Source organism: Phyllobates terribilis, unplaced genomic scaffold, assembly GCF_046119375.1.
Source record: "Phyllobates terribilis strain yellow unplaced genomic scaffold, ASM4611937v1 Scaffold_17__1_contigs__length_24005725, whole genome shotgun sequence".
Lineage (NCBI taxonomy): Eukaryota > Metazoa > Chordata > Amphibia > Anura > Dendrobatidae > Phyllobates > Phyllobates terribilis.
Genome location: NW_027362777.1, coordinates 12,901,044 through 12,928,572, shown reverse-complemented (window position 1 = coordinate 12,928,572; position 27,529 = coordinate 12,901,044). Strand labels below are relative to the sequence as shown.

The following is a 27,529-nucleotide window of genomic DNA, read 5'->3' as shown; positions in this document are numbered from 1 at the left end:
CCTCTGCTTTCCTCACAATGGCCTCTTTTACATTGAAAAAATGTATGCGACAGATAATGTCCCTTGGACACTCAGGATCTGGGCCATGATTGCCTATTGTCCGGTGCGCCTTTTAAATCTCCACCTCCTTATCAATAGGATCACCAAGGATATTATGAATAATGATCGCAGTGTTGGCATAATCACTTGTGCATTGATGCTTTCAGGTACACCCTTTATCCAGATATTATTGTGATTTTCTTGATCATCAACCATATTAAACAGATGGTTTATTTACGGGCTGTGAAGATCCAGTGTTAGTTTCTGAGCATTATGATGGCCTCTAACTTGGACAACATTATCCTCTAATCTCTGTACCTTGTCAGTAAGCTGTGACAGGATAGAAGCGAGGGGACGTATTTCAGTATTGTATGTGGTCTCCAGCCTCTGAATATATTGCTCCATATCTTCTTTAGAAGGGATAGACGCAATCTGATATACAAATCAGTTATGTTGTTCCCCATATCAGAATTCCCTGTGGCTGGGGGGTAAATGTCCCTGTGAAGCAAGCACTGCTCAGTATGGGGGCTTTGGTGAGAGTACAGGGAGATTTGTGGAGCTGTTTTCTTGTGAGGCTTACATTAAGAGAGAAGTTGGTGCAGGACTTACAGGCTGGAGCTGTCTGTCATCATGAGGGTTAAGACTGCTTCTTTTTCCACACTGAGGTGAGGCAGTAATAGCTCCGGAGCAGGAAGATAAGACCTTCCATAAGAAACGCTGCATACCAGACATGCTGACGGAGGTGGAGGACCTCAGATTAACCTCTGATCTCTTCTTTCTTTCCCATATCGGACAGCATGTTTGAGGCTGTAAATTGCTTATAATTCCCCCAGGAACACGGTCTGAAGAGAGTGCATTCAGTGTGTGCATTCTCTTGGTGCTATGTCCAGGCCATGTCCTTCCTGTTGATGTACAATACGTCTGAAGGTGGCGGTGATTGGGAGCAGGATTGTGTGATGTAACAATCTTGTGTGATGTAACATCCTTATGGAAACGCGATGGAAACGGCGCCAGAACAGGGAGTGCGCATGAGTGTTTTTATTTTAACAAGGCCAAACATAAGGAATGAGAAGGAGTTGTCCTAGTAGTGGGCAACCCCTTTATGAAGATACAATATTCGGTTAAAAATGAAAAAGGCTTTTCTCCTGTGTGACTTCTCTAAAGTTTATTAAGAGTTGATTTCCGTGTAAAACATTTCCCACATTAAGAACATGAAAATGGCTTCTCGTCTGTGTGAGTTCTCTGGTGACTAAGAAGTGATGATTTCTTCACAAAACATTTCCCACATTCTGAACAGGAAAAAGGTTTCTCCCCTGTGTGAGTTCTCTGGTGCTTAACCAAATCTGATTTATGGTTAAAACATTTCCCACATTCTGAACAGCAAAAAGGTTTGTCCCCTGTGTGAATTCTCTGGTGCTTAACCAAATCTGATTTCTGGTTAAAACATTTCCCACATTCTGAACAGAAAAAGGCTTCTCCCCTGTGTGAGTTCTGTTGTGCTTAACCAAAACTGATTTATCTTTAAAACATTTCCCACATTCTGAACAGCAAAAAGGTTTCTCCCCTGTGTGAGTTCTCTGGTGCTTAACCAAATCTGATTTCAGGTTAAAACATTTCCCACATTCTGAACAGGAAAAAGGCTTCTCCCCTGTGTGAGTTCTCTTGTGCTTAACCAAACCTGATTTCCGGCTACAACATTTTCCACATTCTGAACAGGAAAAAGGCTTCTCCCCTGTGTGAGTTCTCTTGTGCTTAACCAAATCTGATTTCCGGCTAAAACATTTTCCACATTCTGAACAGGAAAAAGGCTTCTCATGTATGTGAGTTCTCTTGTGCTTAACCAAATCTGATTTCTGGTTAAAACATTTTCCACATTTTGAACAGGAAAATGGCTTCTCCCCTGTGTGAGTTATCTGATGTCTGATTAAACTTGATTTCTCTGTAAAACAATTTCCACTTTCTGAACAAGAAAATGGATTCTCCTCTGTGTGACTTCTCTGGTGATTAACAAGATTTGATTTCTGGTTAAAAAATTTCCCACAGTTGAAACCAAAAAATCTATTCTCTGCTGTGTGAATGCTTTGATGTTTAAGAAAAGACTTTTCGAGGGAAAAACTATTTCCATATTCTGAACATGAAAATGGCTTCTTTGCTTTAGGAGCAATTTGTTTTTTAATGCTTATTTTGTGACTATGATTTTCCTTAGTAGTTGGTAATGAATCACAAGACAGGACCTGTTTCAAAGGAACAGATGACAGATCTTTGCTGTGAAGGGATGATGGTATATCTGGAGTAATAGCATTCACTTCAATTGTATCTTGTTTGATCTCAAGATCATCTGATTTAAAAATTGAAGATGTCAGCTGTCCCTCTGATCTCCTGGTACAGTCATCTGCTAAGAATAAAACCAATTATTATTTATGAATAACATATCCTTAAAATTTATATTGTTGAATATTTCTACTTAAACTCTCCGTAAAAATGTACTTTATGTAAAAGTATCATTATCTGCCAAGAAAACATCACAGAAAAATCAGCCTTACCAACACCAAATTAGATAACAAATGCAGTAGCATTTTAGTGTTGGTTGGGTGTACTGGGGTGTCTGTCCATGTGGGGTGCACTTATATAGTGCTGGGAAGCCTTTCTGCCCAGTATGGACATCATCAGTATCCTAAGCCAGACACTGTGCATCAAACCTACATGTGTGACTGGCGTCCTATGCAAGCTTCATCTGTGTGCATCTTTAATACTAGGCAACCGCCCCCTCCATGAATTGGTACGATTATTGGTGTTAGTAAGGCTGTATCTTTTTCTGTGATTTTTTTAAATTTTGCCCTATGTTAGCCGCCATTATTCACCAAGACAATAACAGTTCACAGTCTAATAGAAAACCTCATAGGATGAACCAGTGGATCGTAGTGTTCAACTGTTTGTTAATTCTGCCTCCCAAATATGGAATAAAAAGCCACCAAACAATGTTATGTATGCAAAAATAATATCAATAAAAACTTCTATTCATCCCACAAAAAACAAGTCCCCACTCAGGTCCATCATCTGTCAGTGGAAAAATAGAGGTTTCCACATTATTAGTGTCTCAAAGGCTCTAGAAAAGCAACATGGCTGCCATAAACCAATCCAGCAATATCCGCTCTCCCAAAGTCAGATCTCCCCCTCACTTCTGAGCCTTGCAGTGCGCCCAAACCACATTTAGCCTCCATGTATTTGACATTACTATAGTGAGAAGAACCCACTTAATTGATGGTGTGTGTCTCCTGGGGCACAATCTGGGCACTATGTGTTGGGTAATGAAACTATATATTTGTAATTTTCACTCTCCATCATCCACTGCGTGCTAATTTCCGGAAAGTGCCTGTGGAGTCAAAATAGTCACTACTCCTATAGATTATTTCACTAAGGGTTATAATTTCCAAAATGGTGTCACTTTATGGGGATTTCTACTGCTGTGGTTTTCTGCATTTTGGTCACATGGTGTGTCTCCTCTGGGATCTGTTCTTGTAACGTCTGCTTCTCTCATCAGGAGCCGTTTTATTCATCCTGCAGGCAGTGCTGGTGATGGAGGAGACGTCAGAACCAGAAGCTCTGGGCGGCGCAGGCTCTGTCCAGCCACTAAGATTAGGGTGCTTGGGACCTGTAGTACCATACAGTCTGGCAGTATGGGTGTGTGTGCTGTCCAGCTGGAGTAATCTGCTCCCTGCTTCAGCCATTTGGAAAGCACCGCACCCTACTAAAGCTGGAAGCATATTGCCAGAAGCTGCCAGATACAGCCTTGTTCTCCTCTGGTTCAGTCCTCTGTGCTCAGCTCCCGGCTTGTGTATTTGATTCCTGTTGTGACCTCGGCCCGTTTACTGACTACTTTTGTGTGATTTTGTTCTGACCCGGCTATCTGACTATTGTTCTTGCCATCTCACACCACAGAACATTAGGTAACACTGTGGCCCAAGCTTAGGGGGCCTCTGTCTAAGTCCAAATCCATGTAGACGGGTTATAGGATGATGAGCAAGGCAAACCCTGGGATCTGGAAAATGGAGTAGATAGTGACAAGCCTGTTTGTGGTAGCCATCTTTTGAGCTGCCATGTGACCATGAACAGTGTCCCCAATACATTGTGTCTGCAAACTATCTCAGCAAAATCTGCATTCAAATAGCTAAATGGCGCTCCTTCCCTTATTAACCTGCCATGTGCCCAGACAGTAGTGTACAACCGTATATAGGGTATTGTCGGATTCAAGAGAAGTTGGAATATTATTTGTAAGGTCCATTTGTTTCCTATTATCCTTTGTGAAGAATTCCAAAGTTATCACCATATAAAGTCACACACGTCAGATTTGAAAAATGTCAGAGATAGGTACTGGGAAAGGAAGTTGTTTCTGCGCTCTCTGGAGTCATGACAAACCATTAGTATGGATAAAAATGTAGGTTTATTGTCTACGCTTTTCAGAGACCACCAACACCTTCCTCAGGACAACCGTACATAACCTCTTTAACAGGTTTAGTGGTTTAACCACATAGCGGGTTTGGGGGAGCAGATGAAGCTCTCCATTTTTCAGCTCTTTGTGGTTGTTTTTTTCTTTCCATTTTTGGAGCATCCTTCAGTTAAGGGTAAAAAAAACAAAACCAAAAGCATTCAGTCAATGCCCAGAATATAAATAACCCGATACCACAAACCATTCAGCAGTTTTGCAGTCATTGTGTAAAATCAAAGTAAAATTCCCCGCAATCTCTCAATTTGTGCTTAAAAAAAAAAAAAAAATAGAAAAAAATATCTCCACAAAACTCAGTTTTGCTCCTCTCCACGGAAATCTTTAGTAAAGGCGAAAGATTTTTACGTTCTGAAGAGAAGCCAGAGTATTTTTCCATAGATTTGAAAAATGGGCCCAGATAGGAACACAAAACTGGCCGCAGGAAGGGGTTAAATCAGAGTATTTTGGGCACTAAGTACTATAGTCAAAACTGTGAGTATAGACAACAACACATCTACTGAAATGATCAAACTCAACAGTCTCCATCAGTAAGTAGTGAGTAACTAGTGGTGAAACCTCTCTGGGGTAATTAGAGTATGGGGCTCGGTGGCTCTTGGGAATCTAAACTATCGTAAGGGACAATATTTTCTGTCAGATGAGTTTCAAGAACAAATATTAGACATTTAAAGTGAACTTTTTATATTTAGCTTAGAGATATATCATGGCACAGGTGTAATGTTTTCTGTATAGTTTATCACAATCCTGTTTGAAGTTAGTCGGTTTTAAAAGAAATTGAAAAGTCAGGATAAAGGGAAACTCTGTTGTTATTGGACAGAAATTCACACTTGGCCTCACTGCACATTTAATGTTGTCGATCATAAAAGTGAAGTTTGGCCAGAAAGACTGGACCTGGTCTTGTAGGGACCATATGAGCACATTCAGCAGCACAGAAGGGAGAGAAGGTAGATTCATCCAATAAGATATCAGGATTCTAGGAAGCCAACAGCATCATTACCCTCCGCTTTCTCTTACAGGCTCATCATAATATTTTTCTTCAAGTGATTTTCTGGCTTTGTGATTTACAGATCTGGGCAGGTAATGTCTCCTAATCACAGGGTGTAGGTGGATCCTCCAGGTTGTAAGTTCTATGGAAAAGGGTTTCAAAGCCCAAAATCATTTGAACATTTTCGGACGGAGGAGAATGTTGTGGTCTAGAGGCAAAATGGTGATCACAAGATTGTGATACAGCCGGAGTACACAACCGATAAAGCAGCCACAGCCGGTGACTGAGAAGAATCTGTGACTTCTCTGCATTTAGTGGTCACTACTCACCTGGGTGGTCATATGTAGGAATCTCCTCTTTACACCGCTCATCCCCCCTCACATATGTCTCTATAGTATTAATATGGGTCAGATCTTCACCCTGAAACAAATATTGTAAAAGTCACAAACAGATGAGAAGTCACATCTATGATCAGCTCTAATCCTGCCATCTCCACCATTCTCATTACACAAAAGGAAAACACATAATACTGGTGGTTAAAACAAGACTGAGCACAAGACCTTCACAGCCGTCTACACATCATAGGGGAGATCTCATGACACCTTCTCTCCATCTACCTGATGATCCTGAGGAACATTGGGATCTTCTTGTTTACAGTCCTGTGGAAGAAGAGGATGGGGACATCTCTCTGGTGTTGTCCTCTTACTGGATAGATCTAGAGGAAGCACATACAGGGGCTGAATTCATTCTTTACATACAGATAATTATAGGCCGTGTGTATTTAGTCCTATCTATTACCTGGTGATGTGAGGGACTGGGGAACCTCCATCATGATGTATTTGTACAAATCTTTGTGTCCTTCTAAATACTCCCACTCCTCCATGGAAAAATAAACAGTGACATCCTGACATCTTAGAGGAACCTGACACATACAATGATACAGTCATCCCCCCCGATCCTTTAATAGCGTTACTGTATAATGTCCCAGCATTTCCAGCAGTGTCACCTCTCCAGTCAGCAGCTCAATCATCTTGTAGGTGAGTTCTACGATCTTCCGGTCATTGATGTCATCATGTATGAAGGGGTGAGATGGATGCCCTGTGATTGGGCTCAGGGGTCTTTCCCATCCCTCAGACACATGGACCTGACAGCGCTCACTAGAGGTCTTCTTCACTACTGAGTAATCCTGGTTATGGAGAGACACATTAATAAATCTCCCTCCAGACATTTCCAGAGTCCTCACCTCTCCAGTTCTGTCCATCTGTTATTCCCATAGATAAGAATGATGTAATGTGACGTCATCAGAATCTCTCACCTCTCCAGTAAGCCGGAAGAGGATCTCTAGGGTGAGGTGTAATATCCTCTCCGCCATTTTGTCCCTGTCCATATCCATCTTTGATGGGTCCATAAGGAAAATTCTCTTAAATAGAAGATCTTCACTGAGAGGATCTAATATTGTAGGGACCTGAATGAAAAGATGATGAGCCTATGTAACATCATAAAAATCCTGTGTAATAATACAATTACTGGAGATAATAAGGGGAAACATATGAGGAGATATATTATTTTACAGTATTTAGTTTTCTTCTTTACATCTAGTAATAAAACCTATATATTTTAGGCCACATACAACAAGCAGTTTCTTCCTTGGAGTCTGTAGCTGAACACGTTTCTCAAAGACTCATCTTCCATAAAGCTAATTCTCGTCTGATTTACTGACACTAGAATCGGCATTAGCAATACTGCAGGAGATATTCATTACACGTGACATGAGAAATAACTACTTCATGAGAACAACATCTTCATCTTCTACTACGGCTCTTGAAACATATTTAGCCAGAGTTCTTCACTGACTACATCACCACCGGCCGTCTATATGAATGTTTCCCGTCTTCCCCGGACTGTAATCTTCCATCACGTTAGATCTCATGCCTGAACAGAAAAAAGGCTTCTCCCCTGTGTGACTTCTCTGGTGATTAACAAAATTTGATTTCTGGTTAAAAAATTTCCCACAGTTGAAACAAAAAAATCTATTTTCTGCGGTGTGAATGCTTTGATGTTTAAGAAAAGACTTTTCGAGGGAAAAACTATTTCCATATTCTGAACATGAAAATGGCTTCTTTGCTTTAGGAGCAATTTCTTTTTTAATGCTCATTTTGTGACTTTGATTTTCCTTAGTAGTCGGTAATGAATCAGAAGACAGGACCTGTTTCAAATGATCAGATGACTGATCTTTGCTGTGAAGGGATGATGGTATATCTGGGTTAATGGCATTCACTTCAATTGTATCTTGTGGGATCTCAAGATCATCTGATTTAAAAATTGAAGATGTCAGCTGTTCCTCTGATCTCCTGGTACAGTCATCTGCCAAGAATAAAACCAATTATTATTTATGAATAACATATCCTTAAAATTTACATTGTTGAATATTTCTAATTAAACTCTACGTAAAAATGTACTTTATGTAAAAGTATCATTATTTACCAAGAAAACATCACAGAAAAGTCAGCCTTACCAACACCAAATCAGATAACAAATGCATTAGCATTTTAGTGTTGGTTGGGTGTACTGGGGTGTCTGTCCATGTGGGGTGCACTTATATAGTACTGGGCAGCCTTCCTGATGTAATAGTATGGATATCATCAGTATCCTAAGCCAGACACTGTGCATCAAACCTACCTGTGTGACTGGCGTCCTGTGCAAGCTTCATCTGTTTGCATCTTTAATACTAGGCAACCGCCCCCTCCATGAATTGGTAGGTTTGTGAGTGGTTGCTTCATCAGCATTTTGCACCTGCGCTGCCCCCACCTTTATCATGGGGGTCTGCGGCATCCTGCTAGTGCATTTGTTATATGATTTGGTGTTAGTAAGGCTGTATCTTTTTCTGTGATTTTTTTAAAATTTTGACCTATGTTAGCCGTCATTATTCACCAAGACAATAACAGTTCACAGACTAATAGAAAACCTCATAGGATGAACCAGTGGATCGTAGTGTTCAACTGTTTGTTAATTCTGCCTCCCAAATATAGAATAAAAAGCCACCAAAAAATGTTATGTAGGCGAAAATAATATCAATAATAACTTCTACTCATCTCACAAAAAAACAAGTCCCCACTCAGGTCCATCATCTGTCAATGGAAAACCAGAGGTTTCCACATTATTAGTGGCTCAAAGGCTTTTGAAAAGCAACATGGCTTCCATAAACCAATCCAGTAATATCCGCTCCCCCAAAGTCAGATCTCCCCCTCACTTCTGAGCCTTGCAGTGCGCCCAAAACACATTTAGCATCCATGTAGTTGACATTACTATAGTGAGAAGAACCCACTTAATTGATGGTGTGTGTCTCCTGGAGCACAATCTGGGCACTATGTGTTGGGTAATGAAATTATATATTTGTAATTTTCACTCTCCAACATCCACTGCGTGATAATATCTGGAAAGCGCCTGTGGAGTCAAAATAGTCACTACTCCTATAGATTATTTCACTGAGGATTATAATTTCCAAAATGGTGTCACTTTATGGGGATTTCTACTGCTCTGGTTTTCTGCAATTTGGTCACATTAGGGCTTCTGTAAATGGTGGGTCCCATCTCCTCTGGGATCTGCTCCTGCGACGTCTGCTTCTCTCACCAGGAGCCGCCTTATTCATCCTGCAGGCGGCGCTGGTGATGGAGGAGACGTCAGAACCAGAAGCTTTGGGCGGCCCAGGCTCTGTCCAGCCACTAAGATTAGGGTGCCTGGGACCATTAGTACTATCCAGTCTGGCAGTATGGGTGTGTGTGCTGTCCAGCTGGAGTAATCTGCTCCCTGCTTCAGCCATTTGGAGAGCACCGCACCCTACTAAAGCTGGAAGCATATTGCCGGCAGCTGCCAGATACAGCCTTGTTCTCCTCCGGTTCAGTCCTCTGTGCTCAGCTCCCGGCTTGTGTATTTGTGTTCTGTTGTGACCTTGGCCCGTTTACTGACTACTTTTGTGTGATTTTGTATTTTCTCTGACCTCCATGTTCTGACCCGGCTATCTGACTATTGTTCTTGCCATCTCACACCACAGAACATTAGGTAACACTGTGGCCCAAGCTTAGGGGGTCTCTCTCTTAGTACAAATCCATGTAGAGGGGTTAAAGGCAAACCCTGGGATCTGGATAATGGAGTAGATAGCGCTAAGCCTGTTTGTGGTAGCCATCTTTTGAGCTGCCAGGTGACAACGAACAGTGTCCCCAATACATTGTGTCTGCACACTATCCCAGCAAGATCTGCATTCAAATAGCTAAATGGTGCTCCTGCCCTTCTTAACCGGCCATGTGCCCAGACAGTAGTGTACAACAGTATATCGGGTATTGTCAGATTCAAGAGAAGTTGGAATATTATTTGTAAGGTCCATTTGTTTCCTATTATCCTTTGTGAAGAATTCCAAAATTATCACCACATAAAGTGACACACGTCAGATTTGAAAAATGGGCCCAGATAGGAACACAAAACTGGCTGCAGGAAGGGGTTAAATCAGAGTATTTTGTGCACTAACTACTATAGTCAAAACTGTGAGTAACAATAATACGTCTACTGAAATGATCAAACTCAACAGTCTTCATCAGTAAGTAGTGAGTAACTAGTGGTGAAACCTCTCTGGGGTAATTAGAGTATGGGGCTCGGGGGCTCTTGGCAATCTAAACTATCGTAAGGGACAATATTTTCTGTCAGATGAGTTTCAAGAAGAAATATTAGACGTTCAAAGAGAACTTGTTATAATAGTGCAGAGCTGATGGGTCTTAAATTTAGCTTAGAGATATATCATGGCACAGGTGTAATTTTTTTTGTTGTTTAGTTTATCACAATCTGGTTTGAAGTTAGTCGGTTTTAAAAGAAATTGAAAAGTCAGGATAAAGGGAAACTCTGTTAATGTACAGAAATTCACACTTGGTCCTCACTGCACATTTAATGTTGTTGATCATAAAAGTGAAGTTTGGCCAGAAAGACTGGACCTGGTCTTGTAGGGACCATATGAGCACATTCAGCAGCACAGAAGGGAGAAAAGGTAGATTTATCCAATAAGATATCAGGGATCTAGGATGCCAACACCATCATTACCCTCCACTTTCTCTTACAGTCCCACCATAATATTTTTCTTCAAGTAATTTTCTGGCTTTGTGGTTTACAGATCTGGGCAGGTAACGTCTCCTAATCACATGGAGTAGGTGGATCCTCCAGGTTGTAAGTTCTATGGAAAAGGGTTTCAATGCCCAAAATCATTTGAACAGTTTTGGGTGGAAGAGAATGTTGTGGTCTAGAGGCAAAATGGTGATCACACGATTGTGATACGGCCGGACTCCACCACTGATAAAGTAGCCACAGCCGGTGACTGAGAAGAATCTGTGACTTCTCTGCATTTAGTGGTTACTACTCACCTGGGTAGTCATATGTGGGAATCTCCTCTTTACACCACTCATCACCCCTTACATATGCCTCTATAGTATTAATATGGGTCAGATCTTCACCCTGAAACAAATATTGTAAGTCACAAACAGATGAGAAGTTCCATCTATGATCGGCTGTAATCCTGCCATCTCCACCGTTCTCATTACACAAATAGAAAACACATAATACTGGTGGATAAAACAAGACTGAACACAAGACCTTCACAGCCATCTACACATCATAGGGGAGATCTCATGACACCTTCTCTCCATCTACCTGATGATCGTGAGGAACATTGGGATCTTCTTGTTTACAGTCCTGTGGAAGAAGAGGACGGGGACATCTCTCTGGTGTTGTCCTCTTACTGGATAGATCTGTAGGAAACACATACAGGGACTGAATTCATTCTTTACATACAGATAATTATAAGCCGTGTATATTTAGTCCTGTCCTATTACCTGGTGATGTGAGGGGCTGAGGAACCTCCATCATGACGTCTTTGTACAAATCTTTGTGTCCTTCTAAATACTCCCACTCTTCCATAGAGAAATAGACAGTGACATCCTGACATCTTATAGGAACCTGACACATACAATGATACAGTCATCCCCCCGATCCTTTCATTGTGTTACTGTATAATTTCCCAGTATTCCCAGCAGTGTCACCTCTCCAGTTAGCAGCTCAATCAACTTGTAGGTGAGTTCTAGGATCTTCTGGTCATTGATGTCCTCATGTATCAAGGCTTGAGATGGAGGAGCTGTGAATGGGCTCAGGGGTCTTCCCCATCCCTCAGACACATGGACCTGACGGCGCTCACTAGAGGTTTTCTTCACTACTCTGTAATCCTGGTTATGGAGAGAGACATTAATAAATCTCACTACAGACATTTCCAGAGTCCTCATCTCTCCAGTTCTGTCCATCTGTTATTCCCATAGATAAGAACGATGTAATGTGACATCATCAGAATCTCTCACCTCTCCAGTAAGACGGAAGAGGATCTCTAGGGTGAGGTGTAATATCCTCTCCGCCATCTTGTCTCTGTCCAAATCCATCTTTGATGGGTAAAATCAGGAAAATTCTGTTTAATTGATCTTCACTGAGAGGATCCGATATTGTAGGGACCTGAATGAGAAGATGATGAGCCTATGTAACATCATAAAAATCCTGTGTAATAATACAATTACTGGAGATAATAAGGGAAGCATATGAGATTTATTATTTTACAGTATTTAGTTTTCTTCTTTACATCTAGTAATAAAACCTATATATTTTAGGCCACAGACACCAAGCAGTTTCTTCCTTGGAGTCTGCAGCTGAACATGTTTCTCATAGACTCATCTTCCATAAAGCTAATTCTCGTCTCATTTACAGACACTGGAATCGGCATTAGCAATACTGCAGAAGATATTCATTACACGTAACATGAGAAATAACTACTTCATGAGGACGACATTCATCTTCTACTACGGCTCTAGAAACATATTTAGCCAGAGTCCGTCACTGACTACATCTCCACCAGTCGTCTATATGAATGTTTCCCATCTTCCCAGGACTGTAATCTTCTATCACATTTGATCTCATGATTGATTCACACACAGAAGTTTGAGGCTTTGACACATGGTAAGGTTTTTAATATTATACAGAGTAGGACTATCCCGAATAGGTTCACCTTGCCATGGTGGGATAGCTTTCATGCTATTTTTGATCAAAAACAGACCGCCAGGGGGAGCCGCCTGAAAAATGCTCGAGTTTCCCATAGACTTACATTGGGCTCGTTGCTCGGGTCGAGCACCCGAGTATTCCAATATGCTCAACCCGAGAATCGAGCACCCGAGCATTTTAGTGCTCGCCCATCACTAGTTCTGAGTTTAAATCACTGATGCAGAAAAAATAAACTTTTGTTTTTTTAAATGATGCTGGCGAGCACACAAACTTCACTGATGCTTGGCTTTGATATCTGACTTTTCTCACACATCAGAATAAGAATCACAATTACTAAGTATTATCATGGTTAATCTCATAAGCCAAGAAAAACCTGTAGGGACACTGAACTTTTTATTATTAATTATTATTATTATTACTATTATCCTTTCAAACCAAAACTATGTGACACAGATGCCTTACCATTAAACTGTAGGTTCATTATTTGATTAATTAGGTAGTGATATATAATTATAATAATTACATAGCAAAAGTAAATTGGGAGTTTGCAGCCAGTTCTTGGGTGGATGGAAAGAAAAATTGACAAAAAAGAAAGGTTATCATTAGACCCCTTTAAGAAATTATGCAAATGAACAGTCACTTGGAAATAGATATGTAGTAAATTAGTGCCTCCCAATTTACTTTGGCTATGTAATTTACCATGCAAATGCACAGCGTGTCGGAAACTCTTAACACGTCAGGATGACAATCAAAATGTCAGATATTAAAAGTAAAACACCCCTGTAGTTTGTGTGCTAAACAGGGATAGTTAAAAAAAAAAATAATATTTCTATTGGGATTTGTACTGTGACACTTTAGTTTCAGAGGCTGATGCCTTACCATTGAGCTATCCAGGCAAGTGATAGTAACTGGCAGCTTTTCTTGTCTTATGAGATCAACCATGAAAATACTCAGGGTGAGTAAAAGTCATTGTGATTCTGATTCTAATGTTTGAAGAAAGTCACACATCAGACTCACACATCAAAATCAAACATCATTTGAATTGGTCTTGCTTGCAGTCTGTGCATAAGTCCCAATGAGTTTCAATCAGATTTGAACTGAAAAGCATATAACCAGATGGAACTCCTAGGTTTCTTCAACTGAGTTAATATCTCAGTGGTTAGTGCACTGGTGTCTTGATACAGAATTTTAGGTTCAAGTCCCATCAGCGAACAGTTGTAAAAGTCACTTATCAAAATCACTTTTCAGAAACACTTGTCAGACAGGGTATTTAGCCTCAAACTGACATCATTATGATGTTTGATTTTGATATCTGATCATGTCCTAAAATGGACACTGTACTCCTGTGACTGTGTTAACCCCTTTAGTTGCTGGATGCTTCTGGAGCACAACACTTCCTGTCTCATGTGCTTGTGTTACTGCTAATAGTTGCTGAATGCTTTTAAAGCAACAGCACTACTTCTGCATGTCACAACGGGCATTGCAGAAAATGACCTTGGTGGATGACGTTCAGGCCTTCCTAACGGTGTTTGAAAGGGTCGCTGAGAGGGAGAAACTTGCGCCAGAGCAGTGGGCTAAGGTATTGGCGCCATACTTGACGGGAGAGCCCCAGAAGGTGTACTATGATTTAGCTTTGCAGGACGCCAAAGGGTATGGCAAGCTAAAAACTGAGATTCTCGCCCACTTGGGGGTGACAATGACTATCAGGGCGCAGTGGGTTCACCGCTGGGGTAATCACCGGGACAATCCACCTTGCTTCCAAATGTTTAACCTGTTGCACCTGGTCCAGAAGTTGCTGGTACCGGATTCCCCTACACCTGCGCAGATGGTAGAGCGGGTGGTGATGGACCCGTTTGTGCACTCCCTGCCAAGGCCCATACAGGCTTGGGTTGCCCAGGGTGATCCCTGGAATGCGGATGACCTGGTTGGACTGGTCAAGAGATACCAGGGGGTTGAAGGTTCCTTGGGAAGGCAGCCCACTCCATACTGGGGTTCCCAACAGGGGGCGGAGACTCAAAAGGGGGTGGGCCATCCAAGGTCCAAAGGGGCGGGGGAGGTGGTGCCTAAGGTCCCTACAGGTGATGTTGTTTACTCGAGGTGCCACGGCCCAGGCCATATAGCCGCCCATTGTCAGCTGAGCCGATGGACTGCAGCATAGGACGCCATTGTTCATATTAAGCTTATCCGACCTGTAGTGTGAAATGTAAACCCAGCGAGGGGCCACAAGCATGTTCTGTGAAGGACAACAGACAGGAGGTAACGGCACTGCTAGAATCCGGGAGTCTGGTGACCCTTATGATGGCCACCCTTCCTCTTCAAATGATCCCGGGGAAAAAAAGTTGGCGGTCGGTGCATTCATGGTAATGCTAAGGACTAGCCCATGGCCAGAGTAGACATTGAAATGGCTCACGGTACTGAGTCCCACGAGGTCGGCGTCGTTCAGGACTTGTTGCACCCTATTACTATAGGCTGGGACTTTTGTTTGTTTTGGGATGTGTGGGGGAAGAGTTCCAGGTTCGCTGGCTCAGATAAGAAACCAGTTAACCCTGAGGAGGTATCACCACACCCAGAGTCAGACAGGTTTCCCTTTTGTGTCCTTATTGGGGATAAGGAGGTAGTGCCCCCCGAGTCTGCCATTCCGGAGTTAGGGGTGACCAGTGAGAATTTTGGGTTTGCCCAACATTGGGACCTAACTCTGAAGGAAGCCTTTAATAATGTCACTGTTATAAATGGGGTTACACAGGAGCCGGGGGTTGACACAAGGTTTCCCCATTTTATGATGAGTGGGGAGTCATACCGGGTCAAGAAAGTGAGGGAGGAGCGAGTGGAGCAGTTAATAGTGCCGGGCCCCTATAGACAGAAGGTGTTGGACATGGCCCATTGACATGTCTTGGGGAGATATCTGGGAGTGGAAAAAACGCAGGAATAGATTGTGCAGAGGTTCTATTGGCCCGGATGTAAGTATTGCAAGTCTTGCCCTACACGCCAATTAACCGCCCCCACCTCTCACTTTCGAAGTCCCCTTGTGCCTTTGCCCATTATTGTAGAGCATTCAAGAGAATTGCTATGGAAATTGGTTGGTCCCCTGATTGAATCTGCTCGCGGGCAACATCAAAATACACTGCTCAAAAAAATAAAGGGAAAACTCAAATAACACATCCTAGATCTGAATGAATGAAATATTCTCATTGAATACTTTGTTCTGTACAAAGTTGAATGTGCTGACAACAAAATCACACAAAAATCAACAATGAAATCAAATTTATTAACCAATGGAGGCCTGGATTTGGAGCCACCCCCAAAATTAAAGTGGAAAAACACACTACAGGCTGATCCAACTTTGATGTAATGTCGTTAAAACAAGTCAAAATGAGGCTCAGTATTGTGTGTGGCCTCCACGTGCCTGTTTGACCTCCCTACAATGCCTGGGCATGCTCCTGATGAGGTTGTGGATGGTCTGCTGTGGGATCTCCTCCCAGACCTGGACTAAAGCATCTGCCAACTTCTGGACAGTCTGTGGTGCAATGTGACGTTGGTGGAAATTTGCTCACTGAGTTCCTTTGGAGCTTGTGAATCCAGTCTGGAAATCCACTCACTTTCCATTTTGAGGATACATCTAATGAGATCACCTCCTCTCACATTGGGTTTAACCACCTCAATGATGCAAAAGGAGATGTCTCTGGTTTCACCTCAATGTGCACTGTTCATGTGTCTCACTAATGAGGTGTCCCGGCCATGGCGTATTTCGCCCAAATGCCCCCCCCACAATCCTCTTGGTCGTGCATACATAATCTAGGGGGCAGTTGCATGTGGCCACATATACAAGTCCTGAGGTTTTACAGTTAGAATAATCCCTCTGGAAAAAGGCTTCAACCGTAGATGAACTCGAGAAAGATTTATATGGTCTCATCCAATTACATGTACAACTTTCTCCACAACTAAAGAAACCACAGATTCTTCTACCTAGCCAAATTTTTATAGAAACTATGCACTAAACGGTCCATAATTGACAAGTTATTGTGGGAGTAGATCCCACAGCACCCTCAGGTCAGGGTCGACCACAAGTACATACTATACTAGTGTTTTCTGCGGATATTAAAGATAAGGTCACTCTGATTGTGACAAGTTCCTACTACTTGTGTTATCCCATATTTTTCTGGGTCTCTCGGTTAGGCATGGAGGAGTGTCCGTCTATCCTGTTTTTCTGCAAACAATTGTGCGTAATCCAAAATGTACTGTAGGTACCTTTTTCCTTGAATCTGGTGTTCATGTCTATTGCCTGTATATTAATATCTGTGACATTAGAGCAGTTTCTACTCAACTGTAAAAATTGGCCCTTGCATATTGCTTGTTTTTTTTTAGTAATTTAATAGTTTATTAGTGCTCATAGGTTAATGGCAGATGAGTGTCCCTAGGGTCCCATCCCGTTCTTTCTTGAGTAAGGCAACTGTCATAATTAAACTCTGATATAAATCTAAGGCCCACTCTATGGATATTGAGTTCCCTGACAAATTCAAGAAATTGTTCACTCGTCTCTGACCAGATGATAAAAATGTTGTCAATATATCTATATCATACCCCAATATATGGATGCCACCACTTATGATCATCCCTGAATATTGTGGTTTCCTCCTATGAGCCCAGGAATAGGTTAGCATACGAGGGGGCACAGGGGCTCCCCATCGCAGTACCCCTGAACTGGTGGAAGTACTTCCTGTCAAGAAGAAATATGTTATGAGTAAGAGTGAGTTTTAGAAGATCCTCCATGAAGTCATTATGTCTGCTACACTCTATTGATCTCGATTTCAAGAAATGTCTTACTCCTCTGATACCATCCTCATGCGGTATATTACTGTACAAAGCCTCGATATCTAGTAAGGCCTGCTCCCCTACATGCAAGTATACATGCTCGAGGGTCTACATGGAGGGGAGCAGGCAGAGGGAAAACCATTTCCCAGAGGGATTATTCCAACTGCAGGACCTCAGGCGGTACTGTGGAAATATTATACTGTGTGAGGGGGGATGGTGGTAGTGATACACCTGTTTAAATGGAATGTGTTCATTCCCTTGTAATCTTGATATATTTCATGTTCATCCCATGTGCAAGATACAAAAGAAATCCATAATATCTCTCCATATGTTTGGACTGTAAGTTTTTATGTTCATTCTTTTTATTTATTCTTGATCTTCATTCTTTTTAGTACGTCCCGGAACATTAAACTGTGTGGGGGGCATCATACATCCTGCATAAGGGGCATAATGGGGGCATTACACTGTGTGGGGGATCATACATACGGCATAAGGGGCATAATGGGGGCATTACACTGTGTGGGGGGTATCATACATACTGCATAAGGGGCATAATGGGGGCATTACACTGTGAGGGGGGCATCATACATCCTGCATAAGGGGCATAATGGGGGCATTACACTGTGTGGGGGCATCAAACATCCTGCATAAGGGGCATAATGGGGGCATCATACATACTGCATAAGGGGCATAATGGGGGCATCATACATACTGCATAAGGGGCATAATGGGGGCATTACACTGTGTGGGGGCATCATACATCCTGCATAAGGGGCATAATGGGGGCATTACACTGTGTGGGGGTATCATACATCCTGCATAAGGGGCATAATGGGGGCATTACACTGTGTGGGAGGCATCATACATCCAGCATAAGGGGCATAATGGGGGCATTACACTGTGTGGGGGCATCAAACATCCTGTATAAGGGGCATAATGGGGGCATTACACTATGTTGGGGCATCATACATACTGCATAAGGGGCATAATGGGGGCATCATACATACTGCATAAGGGGCATAATGGGGGCATTACACTGTGTGGGGGCATCATACATACTGCATAAGGGGCATAATGGGGGCATTAAACTGTGTGGGGGCATAATACATCCTGCATAAGGGGCATAATGGGGGCATTAAACTGTGTGGGGGCATAATACATCCTGCATAAGGGGCATAATGGGGGCATTACACTGTGTGGGGGGCATCATACATCCAGCATAAGGGGCATAATGGGGGCATTACACTGTGTGGGGGCATCAAACATCCTGCATAAGGGGCATAATGGGGGCATTACACTATGTGGGGGCATCATACATACTGCATAAGGGGCATAATGGGGGCATCATACATACTGCATAAGGGGCATAATGGGGGCATTACACTGTGTGGGGGCATCATACATACTGCATAAGGGGCATAATGGGGGCATTAAACTGTGTGGGGGCATAATACATCCTGCATAAGGGGCATAATGGGGGCATTACACTGTGTTGGGGCATCATACATCCGGCATATGGCTCATTCCACATCAAGTGGACCAGTTTTAAAAATCGTCCCCACTCGACCTTCTCCGATTTTGTTGAAAATTTATAAGGATGTACATGTATGTTTGAAAAGAGGTTCTGTAAATTTTTAGGGCCAGATCTCAAATACATTGGGCACTGTTGACCTTTCACTGGAGGTTCCACCAAGCCTGCGGCTTCAGCTAAGAGGATTTTGCAAACTTTGGCACATAGCCATTAGAGTTCTATACTGGCTATGATGCTGAAATTTGGCATACTAGCTCAACTTTTGCTGCTAAACACGATAAAATTATTACCGGCTATGACAAAACAATAATTCGGCCGCAATTTTGTGTCAAAGTAGCTTGTAAAACGCGTCGTATAAAATTTATGCCAAACTTTGCCCATATATAACTCAAGACCAAAAACCAATAGTAACTGGTGCTTTGCCCTGTACACCAAACATCTACATGACTTTGCATTTCTGCAATATCACGGTCAAACCATATGTATTTGTGGAAATATTCACACCCACATATGATGAAAAACTTAAAAAAAACGAATTTTACCTATTTTTAGGTCAAATTTCTCAAAAAGGGTACCCCTAAAATATATTAATTCTGATATCATTAGAAAGAGCACATTTTTCTCTACAAGGATCATTGGTTTTTTTTTTGGAGTCTCTCAGTTTAAGAAAAGAAAAATTCCACTGAACATGGTGTTATTTATGCGCGTAATGCATTGATTTTGTGTTTGATTTTCAGATTCTTATCACGTTACAGAGTTGTATTGTTGCTAGCAATGTCCATTATAATCAAAAACCTATAAACCTTTTTGTTTATGAAGTTATTGACTATTGTTACATTTTAATGCATATATTATTTATTTTTTAGTGATGGAGAATGAAATTGATGAAGAATCGGCCCAGTGCTTTATCGGCCTTGCGAACAATTCGAAGTGCCACCTTAAGACATTCACCCATAGCAAGGATGAGTTGAAATTGTTTACAAGCTTTGGATTGGATGAACAGAAATTGCTGCGTCGACGAGTGGGACTAAATTTTGACGAACATTCACAAATCTGTTTACACCATGAAGCTTCATTCTTGACCAAATATGAGCATTTGCAAAAATCGTGTTGCAATCCTTTTGGGAAGAAAGGTCATACCACCAAAAAGAATTTGCGAGCTATCAATTTGTTAGCAGCTGACCAGTTGAACGAATTTACAAAGAATGATGTGAAGCCTGGCCAGAAGATGTGTGCATCATATCGAAAAGAATTTGCTAACAGGAAAAAATCAGCTGATCCAGTTTCCTCTGAATCAGATCCAGATGGAATGGAATGTTCTCCTGAAAGTCTAAATTCAAGCTTAACATCCATTGGCATCTCTCCTCTGAAATATCCACGGGTAAGCCAGCGGGATTCACTTGGATATGCAAGGAGAAAGATAAGCCAGGTACAAAATTCATTTTCTAGCAAGATTGCTTCAATTGGAGGGCTTGAGCCGAAAGACATTGAGCAAACAAAAACAGCACAGTGCAAAATGTGTCTGGATTACAATCACCTTTTGGCAGATTTGAAGCAAAAGCTGCAGGTGTCCAGTCGGGCAGAAAAGGTCCAAATCTTGAAATTGGCACCTAAAAGTTGGTCCATTAAGGCTATATCAGACGAATTCGGTGTCTCTGAACGAATGGTCAAACAAGCTCGAAAGCTTAAATGTGAACATGGGATCTTAGCCTTACCTAGAATCAAGTGTGGCAAGAAAGTTTCTGAGGAAGTGAAGAAAAAGGTGCAGGCATTTTTTGAGGATGATGAATTCAGTCGAATGTGCCCTGGTAAAAAAGACTATGTATCAGTGCGAATAGCAGGAGAAAAAAAGCAGATGCAAAAGCGACTATTACTGAGCAATATGAGGGAAATGTTTGTTGCTTATCGGGATTGGAATAGCCCTGAAATTGGATTTTCCAAGTTTTGTGAGCTTCGGCCAAAGTGGCGCGTAACCGTTGGATCTGCTGGAACACATTAAGTTTGTGTGTGTACCATTCACCAAAATGTCAAACTAATGCTTGCAGCATGCCCAATCAATGATGACTACAAAGAGCTCATATGCAAAATGGTCTGTGGAATTAAATCCAAGGACTGTATGCTTGGCCGTTGTGATAAATGCCTGGGTCCTGAAGTTTTAAAAGAATTTCTAGTCAATGTGTTTGTCATCAGTGACCCTGAAGATATTATTGAGTTCAAACAATGGATTCACACTGATCGAGACACGCTTGATACCAAACAACTGACTATAGAAGATTTCATTGAAGAATTGGTTTTGAAAATTTCTAAACTTTGTAGCCATCACTACATCGCCAAGCATCAAAGTAGCTATTTGAAATCGTTGAAGGAAAATCTGAGACCTAGAGAGCTTGTGATCCTTATGGACTTTGCTGAAAATTACTCATTTATTGTTCAAGATGCCATTCAATGTTTCCACTGGGAAAATAGTCAAGCTACAGTACACCCATTTATAATTTACTTCAAGGAGTTAAATGGTGAAGCTGCGCAGAACATCAGCTTGTGCATAATCAGTGATTGCTCACGACATGACACAGTTGCAGTCCACACTTTCTTAACAGTAATTGTGGAGTATCTCAAGACTCTCATCTATGGGATTCATCATATCCACTACTTCAGCGATGGATCTGCAGCCCAGTACAAAAATTTCAAAAATTTTCTCAACTTGTGCCACCACAATGCTTATTTCAATATCAGCGCTGAATGGAATTTTTTTGGTACCAGTCATGGAAAGTCGCCCTGTGATGGGATTGGAGGGACAGCAAAGAGGTTGGCAGCTCGTGCCAGTCTTCAACGCCCAACTGAAAACCAAATACTGACCCCTGACCCCGGTGGATTTATTCAACTTTTGCAACGAGCAACTGCATGGAATCAAATTTTTTTTTGTTCAAAAAGAAAAAATTGACGAAATACGGGTAGTTCAAGAGGAAAGGTTCAAAGATGGACATACAATTGCTGGAACAAGAGAAAATCACCAGTTTGTGCCAATTGATGACAAAAAGATTCGCATTTCAAGGGTGTCAAATGACCCATCATCTTTCATTGCCCATGTAGATAGATCTGTCAGATCAGAAATGCCTTTTGTGCCAATTGCAAACCTCCAGCCAGGGCAACACATTGCCTGCATTTACGATAGGAACTGGTGGATTGGAAATATTTCTGAAATTTCAGTCGACGACCATGATGCATTAATAAATTTTATCCATCCTCATGGACCAGCTAGCTTCTTTCACTGGCCTGTGAGAAATGATACATGCTGGATTCCCGAGCAGTCAATCATTGCAATAATTCCAGCACCAGCTGCAACAGCAATGGGCCGACAATACAGCTTCTCTGAACCGATTATGTTGCAAATTCAGCAACAATTCCAGACCACTTAGACTGAACATTATGGCTTGGGAACCAACAAAAGATACCCAATATTAGGCTTGGGATCCTAGGCAAAGACACCCACCCTCAGGCTTCGGAACCTGCGATAAAGAGACCGCCCGCGGCTGGCCTTGCCCTGCTATCGGCCATGGCTCCTAGGCGATGGGGCTGCCAATTCTCGAAAGACAGCATTATTACAAATCTTAATAGGATTATAATACCAATTCTTAGGGAATTGGTTGTGGTATAACCACCATGGACAAACGCAAGGGTTTGAATAGTGCAGTTACCATTCATTGCTTATTAATAAATAACACCATGTTCAGTGGCATTTTTTTTTTCTTAAACTGAGAGACTCCAAAAAAAAACAACAATGATCCTTGTAGAGAAATATGTGCTCTTTCTAATGATATCAGAATTAATATATTTTAGGGGTACCCTTTTTTAGAAATTTGACCTAAAAATAGGTAAAATTCGTTTTTTTTAAGTTTTTCATCATATGTGGGTGTGAATATTTCCACAAATACATATGATTTGACCGGGATATTGCAGTAATGCAAAGTCATGTAGATGTTTGGTGTACAGGGCAAAGCACCAGTTACTATTGGTTTTTGGTCTTGAGTTATATATGGGCAAAGTTTGGCATGAATTTTATGCGACGCGTTTTACAAGCTACTTTGACACAAAATTGCGGCCGATATATTGTTTTGTCATAGCGGGTAAAAATTTTATCGTGTTTAGCAGCAAAAGTTGAGCTAGTATGGCAAATTTCAGCATCATAGCCAGTATAGAACTCTAATGGCTATGTGCCAAAGTTTGCAAAATTCTCTTAGCTGAAGCCGCAGGCTTGGTGGAACCTCCAGTGAAAGGTCAACAGTGCCCAATGTATTTGAGATCTGGCCCTAAAAATTTACAGAACCTCTTTTCAAACATACATGTACATCCTTATAAATTTTCAGCAAAATCGGAGAAGGTCAAGTGGGGACCACTGGTCCACTTGACATGGAATGACTCATAAGGGGCATAATGGGGGCATTACACTGTGTGGGGCATCATACATCCTGCATAAGGGGCATAATGGGGGCATTACACTGTGTGGGGGGCATAATACATACTGCATAAGAGACATAATGGGGGCATTACACTGTGTGGGGGCAGCTTACATACTGCATAAGGGACATTACACTATGTGTGGGCATCATACATCCTGCATAAGGGGCATAATGTGGGCATTACACTGTGTTGGGGCATCATACATCCCGCATAAGGGGCATAATGTGGGCATTACACTGTGTGGCACATCATACATACTGCATAAGGGGCATAATGGGGGCATTACACTGTGTGGGGGCATCATACATCCCGCATAAGGGGCATAATGGGGGCATTACACTGTGTGGGGGCATCATACATCCCGCATAAGGGGCATAATGGGGGCATTACACTGTGTGGGGGCATCATACATCCCGCATAAGGGGCATAATGGGGGCATTACACTGTGTGGGGGCATCATACATACTGCATAAGGGGCATAATGGGGGCATTACACTGTGTGGGGCATCATACATACTGCATAAGGGGCATAATCGGGGCATTACACTGTGTGGGGGCATCATACATCCTGCATAAGGGGCATAATCGGGGCATTACACTGTGGGGGGGGCATCATACATCCTGCATAAGGGGCATAATGGGGGCAATACACTGTGTGGGGGCATCATACATCCTGCATAAGGGGCATAATGGGGGCATTACACTGTGTGGGGGCATCATACATCCTGCATAAGGGGCATAATGGGGGCATTACATTGTGTGGGGGCATCATACACCCTGCATAAGGGGCATAATACTGTGTGGGGGGATCATAAATCCTGCATAAGGGGCATAATGGGGGCATTACACTGTGTGGGGGGGGGTCATACATCCTGTATAAGGGGCATAATGGGGGCATTACACTGTGTGGGGGCATCAAACATCCTGTATAAGGGGCATAATGGGGGCATTACACTGTGTGGGGACATCATACATCCTGCATAAGGGGCATAATGGTGGCATTACACTGTGGGGGCATCATACATCCTGCATAAGGGGCATAATGGGGGCATTACACTGTGGGGGCATCACACATCCTGCATAAGGGGCATAATGGGGGCATTACACTGTGGGGGGCATCCTACATACTGCATAAGGGGCATAATGGGGGCATTACACTGTGTGGGGGGCATCATACATCCTGAATAAGGGGCATAATGGGAGCATTACACTGTGTGGGGGCATCATACATCCTGCATAAGGGGCATAATGGGGGCATTACACTGTGTGGGTGCATCATACATCCTGCATAAGGGGCATAATGGGGGCATTACACTGTGTGGGGGCATCATACATATTACATAAGGGGCATAATGGGGGCATTACACTGTGTGGGGGGCATCATACATCCTGCATAAGGGGCATAATGGGGGCATTACACTGTGGGGGCATCATACATCCTGCATAAGGGGCATAATGGGGGCATTACACTGTGTGGCAGTAAAGGGGTCCTGTACTATGAGAACAATACGTTTCCTCCCTTCCTGTCTCCATAGTTGGGTAGTATGTATCTATTACAGGAAACAGAACAAAAACCTTATGATTCTTGACTCGCCCCCTGGGCCATGTTGTGCTGCGTTGCGCATGCGGGGGAATACCCGGAGCCGGATCTGATAGGGGTAGTAGTCCTCGTGGCGGTGACCCGGTCCGTGCCCAGGGTGTCAAACTATGTGGCGGAATTTAATAGATGTTATAGAGTTCGACTACGCCACCCGTTGATTGCGGCTATGAAGCCGCCGCTGCAGGGCAGACCGCTGAGGCCGGTGGTACGGTGGTGCAGCGTGGATGGTATAACCCCCAACGGGAGGGGTATAGCCTCAGGGTAGCTGGTGAAGCAGGGAGGAATGATGGTGGAAGTGGTGGTGTGACAAGGAATCACTGAGACGTGCGGTTGCAGTTTTCACAGCTTTACTCACAGTTCTTTATCAGGTCACTTGTGCGCAGTCAGGACCACCCGAGCCGTGCTGCGCCCACCAGGTGAGGGACTCGGCTAACTCCCAGGCAATTCCGGAGCGTGGTCCGGGGCTCCCCTCTCTTCCTTTCTACTGGCCGTCCCCACCAGGGACCCACCTTTGTCCGGCTCCCTCGGGCCTTCTGGTGGCGAAACCTTTCCCGGCTTCCCTGACCCTATATGGTATGCCTTCCTGGTGGATATGGTGAGGGGTCGCGCCAAGGCTTGACCACGACCTCCGGTTCCTGGCTGAGGATAATTGGCCTCCACCAGTTTGGGATCCGGTACCCTGTTCTGCCAACCCTTCACCCGTTAACTCGTGGGATCTCAGGGTTCCCTCTCTTCTTGCGTCTCTGGGCCTTTCCTGGTGTTCCTGTTCCTCCTTCTTCTTCTTTCTCTCTCTCTCTGCCTCAGGCCTCCTCTCCAGGCCTGGCTCTGGAGCTGGGCCCAGACTGAGCCACAGCTCCCTGTCAGCCCTCTCTGGCTGAGCTCCTCTCTGCACAGACCCGGACTCTACTCCTGTCTGGACTCTCTGACTTAAGATGGTGCCCACCTTATATACTCCCTTCTGACACCCAAGCCCAGGTGACTAGCACCCAATGGGCTCCTACCTATGCCCAGAGTCCCTCCCCCCTCTGCTCCTACACCACTGGGATGTTCCTCCCCCCTCCCCACTCCAGCCAGGGACAGAAGCTGTCGTACCTGCACATCTATCTGGTGGGAGTACCGTTGGTCTGTCCCCCGGAAATGGGGTGAGTGTAGTGCATGCAGCTAACTGAGCTCTGTTCCACGCTCCATCCTTACCCGGGAGTGGAATACCACACCTCTGGTTCGAGGTGCAATACCCCTGTAGCAGCCAAGTCCTCGGGGTGCTACATTCTTATAAAGGGGCAACACAAGACCCCAAAAGAGTCTCTGTGCTGAAGGGGTTAATGCCCCCTGCGCCCAGTAATGGGGTCTCCACATACCTCCACCTGCAGAGCCGCCACCACATATATGGCTGCTCTGTGCGCACAGGAGCTGTGATGAGGTCACAGGAGGGGAGGAGTCAGGGGTCACATGATCAGGGGCCTCAGTGGATGCAGGACTCTGCTGTGCTGGTTGTCATGGTGCTGGATGAGCTGAAGTTTATGTGTGGAGTCAGGAGAGGTTTACAGTGTGGATGTAGCGGAGCCGCGTGTGTACGAGGTGTACGGAGCGGAGCCGTGTGTGTACGAGGTGTACGGAGCGGAGCCGCGTGTGTACGAGGTGTACGGAGCGGAGCCCCGCGTGTACGAGGTGTACGGAGCGGAGCCGCGTGTGTACGAGGTGTACGGAGCGGAGCCCCGCGTGTACGAGGTGTACGGAGCGGAGCCGCGTGTGTACGAGGTGTACGGAGCGGAGCCGCGTGTGTACGAGGTGTACGGAGCGGAGCCGCGTGTGTACGAGGTGTACGGAGCGGAGCCGCGTGTGTACGAGGTGTACGGAGCGGAGCCCCGCGTGTACGAGGTGTACGGAGCGGAGCCGCGTGTGTACGAGGTGTACGGAGCGGAGCCGTGTGTGTACGAGGTGTACGGAGCAGAGCCGCGTGTGTACGAGGTGTACGGAGCGGAGCCGCGTGTGTACGAGGTGTACGGAGCGGAGCTGCGCGTGTACGAGACGTACGGAGCGGAGCCGCGTGTGTACGAGGCGTACGGAGCAGAGCCGCGTGTGTACGAGGTGTACGGAGCGGAGCCGCGTGTGTACGAGGCGTACGGAGCGGAGCCGCGTGTGTACGAGGCGTACGGAGCGGAGCCGCGTGTGTACGAGGCGTACGGAGCGGAGCCGCGTGTGTACGAGGTGTACGGAGCGGAGCCGCGTTTGTACGAGGTGTACGGAGCAGAGTCGTGTGTGTACGAGGTGTGCGGAGCAGAGTCGTGTGTGTACGAGGTGTGCGGAGCAGAGCCGTGTGTGTACGAGGTGTACGGAGCAGAGCCGTGTGTGTACGAGGTGTACGGAGCGGAGCCGTGTGTGTACGAGGCGTACGGAGCGGAGCCGCGCGTGTACGAGGCGTACGGAGCGGAGCCGCGCGTGTACGAGGCGTACGGAGCGGAGCCGCGCGTGTACGAGGGGTACGGAGCGGAGCCGCGGGTGTACGAGGTGTACGGAGCGGAGCCGCGCGTG

The 27,529-nt window shown here is 44.0% G+C and overlaps 1 protein-coding gene, 1 non-coding gene and 1 pseudogene across 3 annotated transcripts in view; all 3 read right to left on the bottom strand.

Annotated features, from left to right (window-relative positions):
• Positions 1 to 1,197: 1,197 nt before the first annotated feature.
• Positions 1,198 to 7,259, bottom strand: LOC141176196 (uncharacterized; annotated as a pseudogene).
• LOC141176242 (U5 spliceosomal RNA) lies at positions 4,792 to 4,911 on the bottom strand. Its single transcript, XR_012253111.1, has one exon. It is a non-coding gene; the product is annotated as a U5 spliceosomal RNA (small nuclear RNA).
• LOC141176091 (oocyte zinc finger protein XlCOF8.4-like) overlaps positions 6,330 to 27,529 on the bottom strand; it is a 32,464-nt gene continuing 11,264 nt past the window's right edge. Inside the window, exons 3-9 of one of the 2 annotated variants that reach the window (XR_012253100.1) lie at positions 11,912 to 12,059; positions 11,603 to 11,782; positions 11,396 to 11,519; positions 11,214 to 11,311; positions 10,928 to 11,018; positions 6,841 to 7,889; positions 6,330 to 6,711 (exon numbers count right to left, since the gene is read on the bottom strand). Coding sequence is in view for 1 of the 2 variants with exons in the window: in XM_073660080.1 (XP_073516181.1) it covers positions 7,384 to 7,889; positions 10,928 to 11,018; positions 11,214 to 11,311; positions 11,396 to 11,519; positions 11,603 to 11,782; positions 11,912 to 11,989 (1,077 nt within the window). In the remaining variant the exon portion in view is untranslated. Of the gene's footprint in view, positions 7,890 to 10,927; positions 11,019 to 11,213; positions 11,312 to 11,395; positions 11,520 to 11,602; positions 11,783 to 11,911; positions 12,060 to 27,529 lie in introns of both variants that reach the window. The other variant, XM_073660080.1, reaches the window with a different exon arrangement.